The sequence below is a fragment of the Trachurus trachurus genome, assembly GCF_905171665.1.
Source record: "Trachurus trachurus genome assembly, chromosome: 7".
NCBI classification, from domain to species: domain Eukaryota; kingdom Metazoa; phylum Chordata; class Actinopteri; order Carangiformes; family Carangidae; genus Trachurus; species Trachurus trachurus.
In genome coordinates, this window is record NC_139901.1 from 9,100,491 (window position 1) to 9,117,080 (window position 16,590).

The 16,590-nt window shown below is 41.7% G+C and overlaps 1 protein-coding gene across 1 annotated transcript in view; it reads left to right on the forward strand.

Annotated features, from left to right (window-relative positions):
- Positions 1 to 16,590, forward strand: part of klhdc8b (kelch domain containing 8B) — a gene marked incomplete at both ends in the record, with an annotated part of 160,184 nt that overhangs the window by 117,110 nt on the left and 26,484 nt on the right. Inside the window, one exon of the mRNA XM_083975625.1 lies at positions 86 to 310. Within this exon, the coding sequence (XP_083831751.1) occupies positions 86 to 310 (225 nt within the window). The remainder of the gene's footprint in view (positions 1 to 85; positions 311 to 16,590) is intronic.

Below are 16,590 nucleotides of genomic sequence, written 5' to 3' on the forward strand. Positions count from 1 at the left end.
GTTACAGCATCAGGTTTTGCTTCAGATTTGAGCAGATCTATGACCCATGTGACCCTGACGCTGAATGTTCTCCTGGCTCCTGCAGGTGGTCGTCAGGGAAAGATGCCTGTGACGGCGCTGGAGGCTTTTGATCTGGAGATGAAGAGCTGGACGCGCTACCCCTGCATCCCGAGCAGGAGAGCCTTTTCCTGCTGCGCGGCAAACGAGCGAAGCCTCTTCAGCCTGGGGGGCCTGCAGCAGCCGGGGCCACATAACTTCTACTCCAGACCTCACTTCGTCAACACCATGGAGGAGTATGATATGGATCAAGGTAAGACCCAACTACACAGAGTGTAAACATAAGGAACTATTTTAATGATATGAATAGAATGTTGCATTTAATCTTTTATTTCCTGAACCACGGTGGATTTTTATCATAAAGGCTTTGCAGTGGGTGTTCAGTTTGATTGTGTGCACCCTGACCCTTTTTGTTGGTGGTTATCGTCCCCTTCCCTACCCATGGCATTGCTTTGCCTGGCTGCATGGACGATCACCTCTGACCCAGCTAGTAGCTGACTGCTGCTAACCCATGTTAAAACCCAAAGTTAAAGCAGAAGTAAGCGATCCGGTCGTTTTGGCTAACTTCTTGTCAGCCGATGTAGTTAGCAGCCCCCGCCCTCGTCATGGATCTATTGGTCCTCGTCCCTACGTCACCACATTCACACACTGGCCCTCATTTATCAAACTTGCGCAGGATCTGGTGTAGATTCTGGTGTAAATATCAGTGTACGCCAAGTGTCACGTGTGATTTTCTAAAAGTGTGTACGCTGCTGATTTTGGCGTAGAACCGGCGTGGTGTTGATAAATCCGGCGGCTGAAAACGAGCGTAATTTAAATGTCACGCCCCGATATATTCCTGCTTTAGAGGCGTCGCCCTGCCCCTTTTACGACATGGAGACACGGAAGACGGCCAAGAAGAGGGACTTTACCGGCATTACCGCGTTGAACAGGGAGAGGGCGGCAACATTAAATATCTGGAAATTGATAGATTGATAGATTTTGTGATTGATAAGCGTCATCCCGGTGGATGGAGGCTGCAGACGCACGTGTCACCGACCACGTCAGGAAACCCAGCGATCTCATGAAATGCTCCTGCAGTTTACTAAACACAAGTGATTGAGGAGAAATCATATTATTACTGCTGCGAACGCGACTTTATGGCCATCAGCACCGATGATATGGTTCGGCTGATGGAGGGATGTGAAACACCGGCCCGATGTCCCGCTGACAGGTCCCGGTGACGAGGAAAAAAAAAAACACTCCGCCACGGAGATCAGCTGCACCTGGACAGGTCGCGGAGCCCCCCCCCCCTCCGGTGTCCGGCAGAGAGAGAGACTGAGGAGCCGTCCGGTCATGCTCTGGTGCAGGAGATGTTGGAAGTTTTTGCGTGTGATCTAACAATAGTCTGTCATTGACTGTTTCTGTTTACACAGCTGATTAATGGCTGACTGACAGACCCGTGTTTCAGACCAAACACTCTATATAAGTGATTGCTGTCGGAAGATATAACTATTTAAGACTTATATTAACACAAACATTCCGCTTACTTCTGCTTTAAAACAAAAAATGCTGGGAGGAATTGTTCAAGGAAAAGAAAATGAAATAACGAGTTAATGAATTTAGTGCCGCAGGTGGCAGCAGGAGTCGCTCTGCAGAGGGCAGACAGAGGAGGAGCAGAGTGGATTTAATGAGTCTCTGAGTCCAGTGTAAACAGCAAGTTAAAGCAGAAATGATTGTCAAGGAGAACAAAAAAACAAGAGCAATAAGAGAATCTAAGTTTTATTTCTTCATAACTCCTGATGTTAATTCAGCGAGTTATGTCATCAACAAGAAAGTGTTTGGGATTACAGTTTGACATGAGTAAAGGCTCCCATAATGCTTCATTTCTATGACTGTTTAGGTTAGATCTTGTTTGATAATTTAGTGGAACTAATGGAGGGCTGAAGTTGAAGTTGACATGTTGTAGTTAATTAAAGTAATCACTTTCCTTTTATTGCTTCATGTCTGTGAAGCATATCTGTGTATAATTGTAATGATATAATAGTAATCTTTATTTATAGGCCACAAAGCACACATTGTAAAGTGTGAGACAGAGGCAGCAATAAAATACAGGAGACATAGAATCAACATTTCAAAGAGAATCAAACAGATAAAAGTGTTAGGTGATATAGGTGAATAAAAACCATTACATGGTCATTTTAAGAGAAATAGAGCAATTAAAGGGGAAGTAACAGCAGGGGACGCTCTGAAATACAAGTATAGTAAAGAAAAGACTTCAAGGAGTGGAGTGTTTCAGTCAGCATGATTTCCTCAGGCATATCGCTCCAGAGCCTCGAGGCCACGACTGCAAACGCTGAGTTTCACAGTTCACTGCTGTTTTATACACTCGGTTCATTTCTGGTCGAACTCATCACTGAATGAGAGTTATGAATAGGACAGAGACAAAGAGCATGAGACAAAAAAACATCAGCACTCACCCTTGTGAAGTGCTGCAGAGGTCACGAGTAAAGGTAAAGACAGGTCATGCACTCATACCTCATGGAAATGACTTTATAGAAAATCTCTCTATGAAACACACTTGAAGGTGAAAGCTCTGGGTGAATAGACAGTGTTTCACATTGGATTTCTGTGTGATTGGATATGATTGAATTGGATGGATACATGAGAGGAGAGCAGCTGCTGTGCACGTGGCCAAAAATAACTGTTTGGTGTCTCTCACAGTGTTTGCAATCCCATCCTGGAGCTTTTTGAATGGAGTGGGAACATGATCTGTTCTGTTCTCATAATCCAACCCAAATACAGGAAGATTATGCATCAGTTGAGTCAGATCATATCAAAGCTGATGGCGATGCTGCTGCAGCTGCTGCTGATGATGCTGCAAGGGAAAGTCCTTCTGCTGCACTGTGCTTCTGAGCAGAGACACAAACAAACAAATAAACAAATGCTCTCGTTGCTGGTAAAGTCACTGCTCAGATGAAATGTTGCTGCGTGAACAAATGCATAAATCCAACATGGATAAGAACATGACTCAGTGCTTTTAAGATTCCCTCGGGTGCTGCAATTGTTTGTGTTAAACTGTAATGGTCTAATATACCTTTCACTTTACATTTTGCTGCAGTGTGACGGATCAGCACCCGAAACACTCTGAATCATTACCTTTACAATAGCAGCGTTTCAGCTATGCTAAGCTTTAATTAGCCCAAATCATATTATTTTGTACTTTTGTGTGCTAGCATCACAGCATCTGCTCCCAATCCCATTTTCAGCAGCAGCAGCAGCAGCAGCACAGAGACAGAGCGGCGCGCCTCCCTCATACATTAGGCTGCAATTATGTCTGTTATTAACCAGAACGAGACATCTGATGTTCCAGATGGTTTTTTTTATTCATCAGCTCAGTTGAAAAGTGTAATCTGTCTAGACAAGTGAAGGATTATCATTTCCCTCTTGTTGCTATATGGAGTTTAAGTAAATTTCAGAGGATTATCATGGTTTTTAACTTTTATTTAACGAAACAGCTGTTGGTTAAAGAGTAAATCAACACTGAGGCCTCTTGTGTGATGTTCATACATCACAGCAGTCCCCTGTTTTAAAGGGCCCATATTATGCAAAATCCACTTTCTACTGGTTTTGTAGCGGTCCTATGTGTTCCCGTGGCCTTTCTATGACGCTTGGAGGTGAAAAAAGTCTGTTCACTCCCTTAATTGATTGCGACACTTGTCTCCAAACGGGCGAATTGAAAGTGCTGTGAGACTTGACGTCACCAAGCACCGAACTCAAGTGACTCCACCTCCCGGTACTTCCTTATACTCCCCCTGGGCCAGTCTGGAAAAACGTGAGCTCTGCCCGCAGACACTTTTCCGGAACAGTGACAGTCAAGCACCCCCCCGACCCCGGTCGGTACCGCGGCCGCCAGATGATCGTTTTGAATCATTGACTGAAAAACAGCCGTCCGTCATTAAAAATGAAATCGCGGACCGGAGAATATTGGAACGATACCGCTTCTCATCAGCGCAGCGGTCCTCATCACGGAATGAGAGACGTCTGAACGAGGAAGTCTCCTCTCCCGGCGCAAAACCACCTCAATATTCTCCGGTAGCTTCTCATCAGTCGCACCGTGCACAGTTTGTGCTGCTCCTCAGTTTCACTTGTTTTTTATTTGACAGTTTCACACAGAACTTTCTGATGGTTGTAGGAGTCTCTCCATGTAGGCTATCTCCTTCTGCCACAGTAAAAAAGGAACATTTACATTTTTTCAGACAGGATGAGAGTCTCAGAAACTTTTTTTTTTTTTTTTTTCGGAAATCAATGCCCGACCCCATCCCTATTCCCAATGTCAACATTAGCACATGTAGGCTACCTGTAGTAAAAACCACACCCTCTCCCCGTGACAGGTGTGGAGTGGACGTGGTTTACACATCTTATTTGCATTTCAAGGTGCAGACACAGAAATGGCTCGTTCTCAGGAGAGCTCTGGAGAGCCACTTTTAGATTGCTGAGATGTAGAGCTGCAGAATGATTTGGGTACAATACACTATGAATACAATATGGTTGGACAACTTAGACCCATGTGAAATGGTTGAAAAACAGCATAATATGGGACCTTTAAAGTTATGGCTGATCAGTGTGTACTGTATATGCTGTACACATATGTATCAATCTCTTTCCTATTCACTGGAGTGGTACAACACTTTTATTTGTTTGCTCTGTTTGTGTGGATAACACATGGTTATGGCATAATGCATTGGAAAGTTAACACCCCCAAATCATGATTAGCACAGAAGGGCTCGGTCCAGGGCAAGTTCCTCCTGGGCATATCTGTATGACTTATGCTTATTTAACGGTGGAAAAATGGTTGTTGTGCCAGATGCAACAGCTTCATAGACACATAGAAGTCTCTTAATAAATCATGGGAGTGTTTTGTATGGTGGCCCAGAGAGTTCAATACACTTTGCTTAACAAAACACATGCAAATAGACAAAGACACAAAGCAACACAAAAACCTGATGAATGCGGCTGGAGCACATACATTGCCTAGATGTATTATAACACATGCATGTGCACTTCCTGTTTAATACTTCTTTAATGCATTGAACAACAAGTGTGTCCCAGCTGGGCTCATCACCTCTGATGAAAGCGATGTGTCTGGATGATGGAAAACTTTGCCATTAGCTGAACAGCAGCTGTCTGTGTCAACATGCAGTACATGACACGTTGTCCAAGTGCATTTTTCAGCTAAATGCAGCTTCCTCCACTGAATCTTTTTCTGTCCCCTTGGGTCTACATGATGTTAGATTCAGCGAGGCAGTGTCTCAAAATACCCTGAAAGTGTGATGATTCATGGTCTTATAGATGGATAGATGGCCATCACTCAAAGCTCTGTGCAATGAGTCGTGATTTGATCCAGCATGAGAGACATTTAAGTATTGCAGAGAGAGAAGAAAACTGAAAAAAAAACAGAGTGGAAATCATAAGAGCACGAGGAGGGACGTCTGTGACGTTGACTAAAACTTACAGTCTGCTGGACACTGAGCAGACAGTAACTATTTGATGAGTGATCAGGGCTCTGGGCCCCTCTAACTACTGATACTCATGAGCACTGAATAATCTGTCAACACTTCTTTCATTTATTGACACTCTGGGCTCAACTTTCATAAATCAAGATCCGCACAGTGGAGTGAAATGTGAAAGTGCAGTGAAATGTGCTTTTACCCACTGTGCCCGGGGTATGCCTGTGCTCTTTTGGCAATTTTCTAGCCAGAGGCAGCCACAGTATATACGTATATGGTGCAGGATCTAAAAGAATACATTATCATACATTAGCTACAGTGGGTATGTTAGAGGCTCTGATAATCGTGGCCAATCACATTGGCTCCACTGTAAACGCAGATCTCTGGTGAGAGAACTGCAGTATCTACACACACAGAGGTGGTAGAATTAGCTATTGCACTTTATTCTGACTTTATTATAACTTTATTCTGAATTGTCTTCCCTCTGTGTCACCTCTCAGTCAAAGAACACAAATTAAAGTGAAAGACAATTAAAAACTTCGGGCCATTTTTAGATGTGTTCTCTGATTCAAATACGTCTTCAAATGGCCAATTATGCTTCCACTACTTTGTTTTCATTTCATTTCTTTATTGAACATGTCAAGAGTAAAAACAAAACAAAACAAACAAAATAACAAAAATAAAAACAATGAATAAATGTATATTGATAATCATCATCTCTAAAGAAGGTGCCTGTCATGTTCAAAAGGGGTAAGAAGATGACCAAATAAATACCTGTGAAACTAATGGCATTGCTCTGTAAAAGTTACACTTAGTGAATGTGGACATTTGTCCTTTGTGATAGAATTATTATTAAGCATTTGGCTTGAATTTGCAGTCTTTTACATGGCTGTAGAGACCTAGTATTGTTATTTTAAAAATGAACAAATTCAAAACATGGAGATGTTTGCAAAGTAGATAAAAGCCTTCGCCAAATGACTGTGAGACTGTGGTGTGTCCTCGGGCTATGGTGCAGGTGTGTGTGTGAGGGAGGATAATTATATATTCTCCAAATGAACACTGGATGAATTAGTTGCTCATTGCTGGATTAATTAATTAAATCATAAAAATATATTCTTAGATGGCCACACAGCGCCCATATCAAAGCGCTCTCTCTCTCTCTTGCTGTGTGTGTGTTTGTGTGTGAGCGAGTCAGTGACTAAGCGAATAGCCACGTGTGTTTGCGGAGAAATGTGCAAACAGATGCTGGAGAACGGGAGGCTCAGAGTGTGCAGATGTGGGGATTATGCGGTTGCTCACTCGTGAAACGATCCCCCCTGTGAGTGCACAGTGATGTGTGTGTGTGTGTGTGTGCGGGGCCAATGTGTAAAATCAGGCGAGTCTAACCTCCATCTCTCCACATTAACGGTGCATCCTTTCATACCTCCCCGTGCCTGTCAGCTTGCGATATAATATTTGATTTGTCCCTTTGCTTTCATTCAGTCCACTCAGTCTGGTTTCATGTCCTCTGCTTTGAAGGATAATGGCCTTTTTCTCAACCATCAGGCCTCATTCTCACCTCCACTTTGAGACGCAGCCCAGACCTGAAAGCTGTGAAAATGAATCGGGAACGGACTGTGTGGTTTAGACATGAATGTTATACTGCATGTATCTGTAATAATGATTGTGATAAAGGTAATAATCATCATCACAATAATGATCATCACAGTTAACTATGTGCTTTCTGTGATTAAAACAAGCAAGACAGGTTGAGAATAAAATATCCAACTTTAGAGCATCTAATATGATTATATAAAAAAAAGTAAAAAATAAGGATACACAAATAGTTACAGGGAATAAATAATATTGTACACTTGAGGATTAATTTGCTTAAGTCATAGGGAAGACAACAAAGTGAAAGCAGAGACATTTTTTAATTTAGGTGAAAAAATGTTAATAGTTCTTTTGATCTTTAAAAAAAAGTTATTTTTCCCTCATGCTTTGAGTTTTCTGTGTCTGAAGGAGTCTTTGAAATGGGGCAGTCTGGTCATGTGGCTTCAGATGCAGCCTCTGAGGATGTGATCCCCGAACTGGGACACAGTTTTGTTCTTGTCCTCAGATTAATTTCCTTTTCAGTAATATGAATTAAACCTGTCCTTAGTTCTGAATCATGTAGCCTTCCCTCCTTTGTTCAGCTGTGAAAGCATTTCAGTAAAAAGCCTCACCAGTGATAAAAAGCTGAAACAACGTCAGTGTCCTCATGTTCTAGCTTCAGTAAATACAAAGATGTCCCCCAGATACTGTTTGACACAGTGTGCTCTCTTTTTCTCCTATGTGAAACACACACATTCAGCACACTGTGTGTTACTGCACTGCTCACGCATGTGGGTGTGTTGACATTTCATGTATATGCATGCAAGCAGGGGAGCCGGACTTTGCATTTCTACTGTATCTGCCTGCTCTGTGTGTATAATGTGTTCATCATCCTGCTCCCACGGTCGTCTCATCTCTTCTTCTGCATCGTTGTCTTTGCTTCAGACTTCATGTTTTATTTCTGTTGCTCCCTCTTTTATTTCTGCCGTAGTGGAGGGGGAGATGGGGGTGTGAGTGACACGCAGAGATGATATGAAATCGCGGGAGCGGAAACCCCAAACCAGCGTATCGTAGAGCCGGCCATCAAAGTAACAACATTAATAGCAACATATTCATACGCATGTGGATATTCATACGCAGTGTCCTCTTGAGGCTTCTGACACACAACCCCCCCCCCCCACATTCCCTCAACCATGAGATAAAACAAGAGAATAGAGATGAGGAAGTGAAAGGACACGAGAGGGTAAAGTTGATTTAAATAAGTTGAATGTAGTGGCTCAGTGAAATGTTTAGGTTTAACCAGCGGACAGTCTCACAAGGGAGCATAAAAGAGAACTGTTGTGGGCTTATGCTCTTTAATAGATGTTCTAACCCTCTGGGCCTTTACTAATACAGAGCAGGTTCATTACCTGTTCATTTTTTCTACACTGTGAAATGTTTTAATCATGGTGATTTGCATTTAAATGTTCCCCACATTAGCATTCAGGCTGGTGAACGGCAGAGACGGACGCAGGGTTAATGGATGTTCTGCTGTTCACTGTGAGTTACTGCTATGTGGAGGATACTCTGTCATCTTTAAACAGAGGCCAAAAAACAACAAGACGCTGTAGCACCGAGGGCAGACTCTCAAACACATGATGAAGTGATACCACAGATCAGGCACGTGCACACATAGGGCCCAAAGGGTGCTTGAGCCCCTGCCCTTTGTGCCTCGTATTAAAAAGTGCCCTTTTTTTATGTTTTTTTTTTTTTTTTCAATAAATGCATTCCTGTTGTGCATGAGGATGTAAACAACCGCGCTGTAAAAATGCCACGGTTATCTACCGTACGCGTTCCCTTGTAATACACACGGTATTGTGTATGTACGTTGGTGTGTGTGTTGTCCGCTGCTGCTCCGCTCTGTCCCTCACTGAGGGGCGGGGGGGGGCTGCCCCGCGGTGCGCGCTCCCTCACATGCACGTCCAGCAGGTCCAGAGAGAGAGAGAGAGAGAGAGAAGCTGCTGCCTCATCGATAACCCGCACATATATGAGACACGTGACAGTGGAGCGACTTGTGTCGAATCTTGTGAGTTATAAATCCACCAACATCACTTCCTTGTCGGTTCTGACAAGTCGCCGTCCACTTATTCAACGAGCTTAATAAGAGTCATATTTAAGAAAAGCGCCCATTTGTGTTTGTTTAGCTGACTGCTTGTTAAGAGTTAAGCCCCACCCCGTCCTCTGTCTAACATCACCTGAATGTAGTGAACAGCAGCAGCAACAGGAGGAATCACTCACTCAGCTTGATTTCACTGACTATTTGAATTTGTTTCCAGATATTGAGTTACTGGTAGCTAATTGTGACTTTGCTGTGGTAAATATTGCTGCTGTTGGTAAATATGCACAGTAGCAGTCACAGTAGTCATTTCTTGGTTTTGTGTGTGTAGCCTGTAGGCTTAGCCTACTTTTTTTTTTCTTCTGCAAACCATGTTAATGTGCACCCAATACCATATTAGCCTTAGCCACCAGTTCAGAAGTCATGACTCTGTTTCGGGAAGTTGGGAAATTGGTCCAGCATGTTGACTGCAGTCCTGAAGGCGTGCAGGCTTTCTTTACCGACTAAATAGTAACTGTAATTTATTTTAATTTATTTATTTTTATATTAAGGCCTGAAAAAATTGTACACTGCCCTTTTCTGGTGTTGAGCCCCTGCCCCTCTATAGTCATGTGCACGTCCCTGCCACAGATGATCCGTTACATCCATGAAGCCTCATTTTGGGTTAACACACCTGTGACTTGACAAAGTTCAGTGATGAGACACTGGCTTACTAATGATAATAATCTGACTAGTTTTCTACACCTCTCTCTTAAAGCTACGTAGTATTATGGATCCATTTTGATATCATCAAAGCAGGAGAGAAACCGCTTTTTAATATTCATATGACTGCTCATATCATCAGGTGTCATCATTTTGTGTCTTTTTGTTCGTATACAATAATTTATGTGATTGATCATTGTCAGCAATTGAGCTTTTTCACATTCTTTCATCTGTAGTATGTACAGAATGAAAAGTAAACCCAAATAATGAAACTGGAATATAGGATGTTTGGGGCTGATATTGATATTCGGGAGTAAAAAAACATTCAAACGATCCCTCAAACATAGTTCAAACACTATGTTTTGGAGGCTCAACGTTTTACTGTTTTACAATAAATAACTTTTATTATTCAAAATAGCTTCAGTTGAGCACTGCAGTAAACTCTTTACAATGTAAATAAAATAATTAAAATAACTAGAAAAACCTAGAAAAAAAAAACTCTGATGAATAATTACACACTTTTTCACAAGCCCCCAGAGTCCTGCAGTGTTGTTTGGAACAAACCTTTAAGAGAGAGCCACAAACTGAATGAACAGAACACAAAACGTTAGTTTTCTCTAGTGGATCGGCTAATGCAAGGACATCATTTCTAGATTAAACCCAGATAGTTTACCTGCAAAGTTTGAAGACACAAAAAAATCTTTAAATTGTCCAGAGGACCCACAGTACATTTATTATCATTAAAAACAAAATAATAATATGTTTGTTTGGAACAATACTGAAAGAATCCATGGACTTTTTGTCCATTTCATGATTTATAAATGGTCACTTCCAGATCCTTGACAAAAAATGAAATGAGAAAAGAAGTTTAATTATGTTCTGTACCTTTGCTTGAGGTAATTCTGTCTAAATGGACCTCTTTGAATTTTAATTGAACACCCCCGGTTTAGGGCATCCGTACAATAATGTGTCCACCTTTCACTTTATTTGAAGTGCTCCTCCATAGTGAATATATCCTGCTCCTTGACTTCACATTTCCGCTCCGTTTCCTGTTCTCTTTCACCTGCATCAAAATTTAATCGTCACCTAAGGGTGGTCCAAAGCTCTCCTCATCTTAAAAATATCCCGTCCCTGTCTCTGCCACATGAACCAGGTCACTGAGTTGTTATATTTTCTATCTGTCTCCTTGCTCGGCTTAAAAGTCATGCAGGGTTGTTTGGCTCAAAGTTTATATGGGTTTTTGGAGCTGACACAGGTGATAAAGCCTCAACCCTGTCTGCCTGCTAAGCTGCTGCACAAGGATGGTGTGCCAGTCAAGCACCGCCCTCCTTATGCTTTAAGGATGCAGCAGGGCTTTGATCTGTCAACTGATGGCTCATTGTGGGAATGTTGTGTCAACTCAGTCTTTAGCTTCTAGGTTTTTTCTGTCCTTCTTCCCTCCCTGCATTCTCAGTGGTTGTAGCACTGACGGCACAGATTAAGTGAAGCCTTTACAAAAAGTCGGATCTCAAGCTTCACTGGTCACGTCAAAGATTTTGGACTTGATGCACAATAACAGTCTGGACAGACAGACGGACAGATCAATGTGTCTGTTCAACTTTCTCACCCAGTATAAATGCTTGGTTATTTTTTTCATGACATCAGACAGAGGTGGAAAAGAGAGGGCCACTCATTTATAGCTGGTTAACATTGATTTTTGTCAAATGAAATGACAGCAGTTGCTGGCAGACATTCATTAGCTGTAGCATGTTAGCTAATTAAGCTGACGTCAGCTATGAGTTTGTCTCCAGCTCCCTTTTTAATGTTTCCAGCTGGCACAATTTTAAAATCCTGTAGAGGATATAATGCAATGCAATGCAATAGACTGTGGTGGTTGCAGACAGATGAGGAAAAGCTGAAAAAATGAGGGGAGAAGGAGTGGGAGATAATGAGTCACTAGTCTGTGATTATGCTAAAAGACGCAGGCTTAAGCTAACATGTCCCACAGTGCGATAGCAGCAGTAACAGTAGCCTACATAATACTTTATATTGCTATGAGGGAAATGTTTCATAAGTATTTCATTCCTTCACACTGTATGTTTCACTTGATGTCAGAAGGCTTTTAGGATGAGAATTAATCAATAAGTCTGGAGACACAAAGCCATCCTGAGGTTTCTGCTAAGTCGGTGGAACTTGGGGATCACTAGTGCTTTAGAGCATAGCTATCTGGTTCTTTGATGCGAGATACAAGTTAACTACAACTCCCACAATGCAGTTTGGTAAAACACATCTAATCACATCTAATCAGCTTATTGCTTTAATCAGTTCACTTATAGCCTAATGATGAAATAATTAACTAAGATGCCTCCAACTGCAGCTGAGGCTCATGGGTAGGCTATCGTAGTGTCGTAGAGTAGAGTTGGAGAGAAACCATGATTTCTCGAAAATGAAGCTGAAACAATAAAACAGCTGCAAGACAGCAGCACATGTTAGCACTCGGATACAGTGGCATTACAGCAGTGGGACTGGCTTCAACAGTGACATACTCCACAGTGAGTGTGGTCTTGTGAATGTTTGTCACCAGACTCAGACTTCACCAGACTTGGTGGTAGCTTCCATGCAGTCAGCTTGACATGCTAAGAACTGTTAATACATGTTTGCTCTTGTTAAAATATTTAAGACCAATACACCTGCAGACAAAAGAGTCTCACCTTTAACAAAGATTGATTGGCCACAAGCTGGTCGTTTGTGTTTGTTGCATTTGAGTCACATCCATTTTTAACCCTTTTAGTTTTTTTAAAAACTTGTCCCGGGTCTGTTTTCTTTCAGCCCTTTGCTCTCTGATCTCACTTTCACCTGCCCATCCAACTACACTGGCCTCTCTCTTTTTCAAGGTCTTACTTTCTGTCTCATTAGATCTTCTGACAGTTTCATCTCACTCCTGTCCTCTGTGGCCCTGCCCTTGTCACACAGACTTTATTTCACATCCTCCTGGCCTTCACTGACTCAGGAGCAGAAGATTCTCCTGAAACTCAAAAGAAAAAGAAATTAGACCTTAACAAAAGCATTTGTATTCTACCCATAAACAGCTGTATATTCTCACTCTCTACTTCATTTCACCATTAGCCTACATGAATTTTTTACGTTATAAATCCACATATCATGGCATGGGCTCCCTGTGTCAACACTGATTAACGGACAATTACACACTAATCAGCTCAGTAAAGGTTTGTTCGTTTTTATTCAGAGTGTCTGTTGATTAGAGAAGTTTAGCTTGTGAAATGTCAAAGAAAAACAGGCCATCCTAAGCTGGTGACTCATGTTTTGTCACCAAAACGTGTGCCTCCAGCGTTTGGTGGAGGATAATCACAACGGTGGTGAAATGCAACAGGTCATCACGGCAATTTGTTTCCTCCTACACATTGTACTCACCTAACAACACGGCGCGCTAAGATGCAGACATTCAGTATGCAGATGAGCTGACTGGCTTTATGGTAATCACATCCATGCATATTTAACTGATCTAAATGACGGAGGCTGCAAACAGCAGCAATTATGATAAGTATAAAGCTTTATCTCTGCACAATGGGCTTCACATATCTGTTGTCTGAGTGTGTGATTTAAAGACCAGCTTACTGTTCAGACTATTATTGGCTGGGACATGCTGTCGCAGAAAGCCTATAAATTGACCCGAGGGAGATTGTTGGTGTGTGTGTGTGTGTGTGTGTGTGTGTGTGTTTGTGCCTATGTAGTATGTGTGTATGTATGAAAAAAGGACCCTTCATTGTCATTGCAGTGGAGATTTCCAGCTGTGGTCAGATGTATTTGAGAGTCTTAAGGGAAGATGTATGAGGCTGGATTTAGAGAGGAGGCGGTAGGCACTGTGGGGGGTGTGGGGGTGAAAAATAGATTCATTTAGCAGTGCCATATGTTTGACAGTGCAGCCTAAAACCGAAGTTCATGTCACCTCATTGTTGTCTGAGCCGGTGCCGGTGGGTGAGTCTGCTCCACAACTGCTAGGACCAGCTAATGGTAATTGGCTTGTCCACATATTGCTTGGCTCATGATAGACTCATTTAATAGCTGTCCCATGTATCTATGCGTTCCTGTGGAACAGTGCTTGAGTGTGTCCTCAGAAATTAATGCTTCTCGTCAGCAGGATGCAATTAAGCAGAGGATCAGTGGGAGCAAAGCGTCAGGATGTGAAGTAAGGTCAACAGTACCCTGGTGGAAAGTTTTGAAGAGAATAATGGAGTATGTGGCATTTTTTTGCAGAAATATGATCGCAGCCTCCTCAAGTATCACCATGTTTAATTAGGCCCTCCAGGAGATGCTCTTTCTATGTATTCATAAAGAGGCAAGCCTGTTGCCAACAAAGTCGATATAGATGTTTTTGCTCATTAATAAATGTCACTGTCCAATATGAAAATTCCTACTCTGTAAAAAAGTCAAAGTTGGGAAAAAAAACAAACATTTTATGGCAACAAACCAGCAAAATTACAAGTTAGACATTTAAAGCTTTTATTTGAACCTCTTCTTCTTAATTTTAATGTTGTCAAACTCAACTGTAAGAATAACTCAACTCTAAATGGGCAATTACATACAAATTATGACAGTCTCTTCTCAAAGCCACTGTTTCTAGCAGCTTTAAATCCAGCTGTGTAACCCTAGTCTAAGGAGTAGAGACTAGACTAGACACTAGCAGGGTGTCCGCGGGGTTTTAAAAAGTATTAAAAAGTGATAAATCAAAAAAGCAAAATTTAATGGCCTTAAAAAGTGATAAATTTGGTCCAAAGGTATTAATTTTAAAGAATAGGTATTATTTTTTTTCTTTTGGACAATGACTGGTTTTATTTTGATGAAATAGGCGTAATAAAATAAATAAAGCATTAATTACTTGCTTGCGCCGCTACTTCAAAAAAAAAGGAATGATATTGACGTCATATCAATTCATTGTATTCATTGGCCGCTAGAAATCTAAAATCGTCTTCGCGCGCATAGTTGTCAGGCGAATAGAAGTGCTAGTGAATCTCTTCGGATTTTAGCGTGTGGCAAAACGTTTCGAATATGGGAAAATGCAAGTTTGCAGAAGACTTAAATTGAGATGACAGGCGCCTTGATGTAGCCTATGTGTGTGTCAATGTAGATGCACGTCACGCGCCGCACATCCGATGTGCTCTTTTTTCATGCATTCGCGGCTCACAGCTACCGCCTGCCCGGTAGTCGGACCGGGTCCGGGTCTGCTCCGTTTGAAAGGGCAGGAAGCCCCGAAGCGCTACAGATACAGACACCTGCAGCAGCTGCAGCTTCTACTGAGAGCTGAGGTCAGATACACAGACCGACGGTGCAGATGTGCGGACATTGTTGAAACTTTTCACACTGATGTAAAAAAAAAAAACATATATATGGCCTACCACTGTGTTCTGTGACGGTAGAGACAGAACCAGGTATTTATTTAAAGAGTTAGTGAGGTGAGTTGGGTGAGGGAGGGAGGTGAGGAAGGAAGACGGAGCGAGGCAAACTGGGTGAGGGAGGGAGGTGGAGTGAGGTGAGTGAGAGGGGGGGGGGGGGGGGGGGGGGGGGGGGGGGGGCAGGTGAGGGTGGGATCAGGGGAGAGAGGCTGGTGATTGAGAAAGGCATGATAAGATATTTTATTTTTGATCAAATGTTCCTGATGACTTATGGATGATGCCCTGTTGTGCAACCGAGTCTCCTGGGTAATGGTAATGATGTAAGTAAGTGTTGGATGATAAAATCTATGTACATGTCATAAAATCTTTCTGATTGATACTTGGTGCAACTCGATGTCGTGGTGGTATTAAAAAAAATCTGAAGGTAGTGAAAAAAGGTATTAAATGGTAGTAAATTGACTCAAAGATTTGTGTATATACCCTGACTAGAGACCCATTTATAAATCTGTAAATCTTAAAGTAAATTTTTTATATAGATGGATTTAAAACATGGCAATTTTTTCTGGTTTAATAGAAAAGCCAGTCCTAACCCTGATCTTACCCAAATCTTAGAAATAACCAAAGATGACATGCACAGATACAGTAGAAAGTGAGTGCTTCAAAAACCGAAATTAAATGTCAAACTGCAGAATTACTATTGTGTCCTTCAGAATGACACTTTCAAGCATTTCCTGACATAATTTTTCTGCGCCTCCCAAAGCTGTTGTGAATCACTGCTGAAACAGAAATTAGTTTATGACGTGACAGCCTGACAGTAAGGCCTTGGTTGGTTAAGGAAAAGATTGTGGTTTCATAAAAAGGAGATTAATTTTAACACGACAGGATAAAAATCTGGTTTCCTGCCCTGAAGTCAGATTCGTTTGGAGTTGGCTATGATTGGACTTCATAAAACTTGAATCCAGTCTCAAAGCACTTACCAAATCTCAATCCTTTCAAATCCCTTATTGAATCTCATGAAGCGCAACTTTGATAATTTCCATGTTATTATCAAATAGATAATAGTAATTAACTCAAAGATGCAGTTGACATCTTTAATCACCTGTTGTGATGATGATATATAGTTTCATCAGCATAAACTAATATTAATGTTAATATAAATCACTTATCCTGAATAATTCACAGCCTGTAGCGCTATGAAGATGAACAAGAGGAGATAATGTGATATTGATTATTCATGATACTGTACAACAGGTGGAACCCACAGTTTGATCACACCTGGTCATAA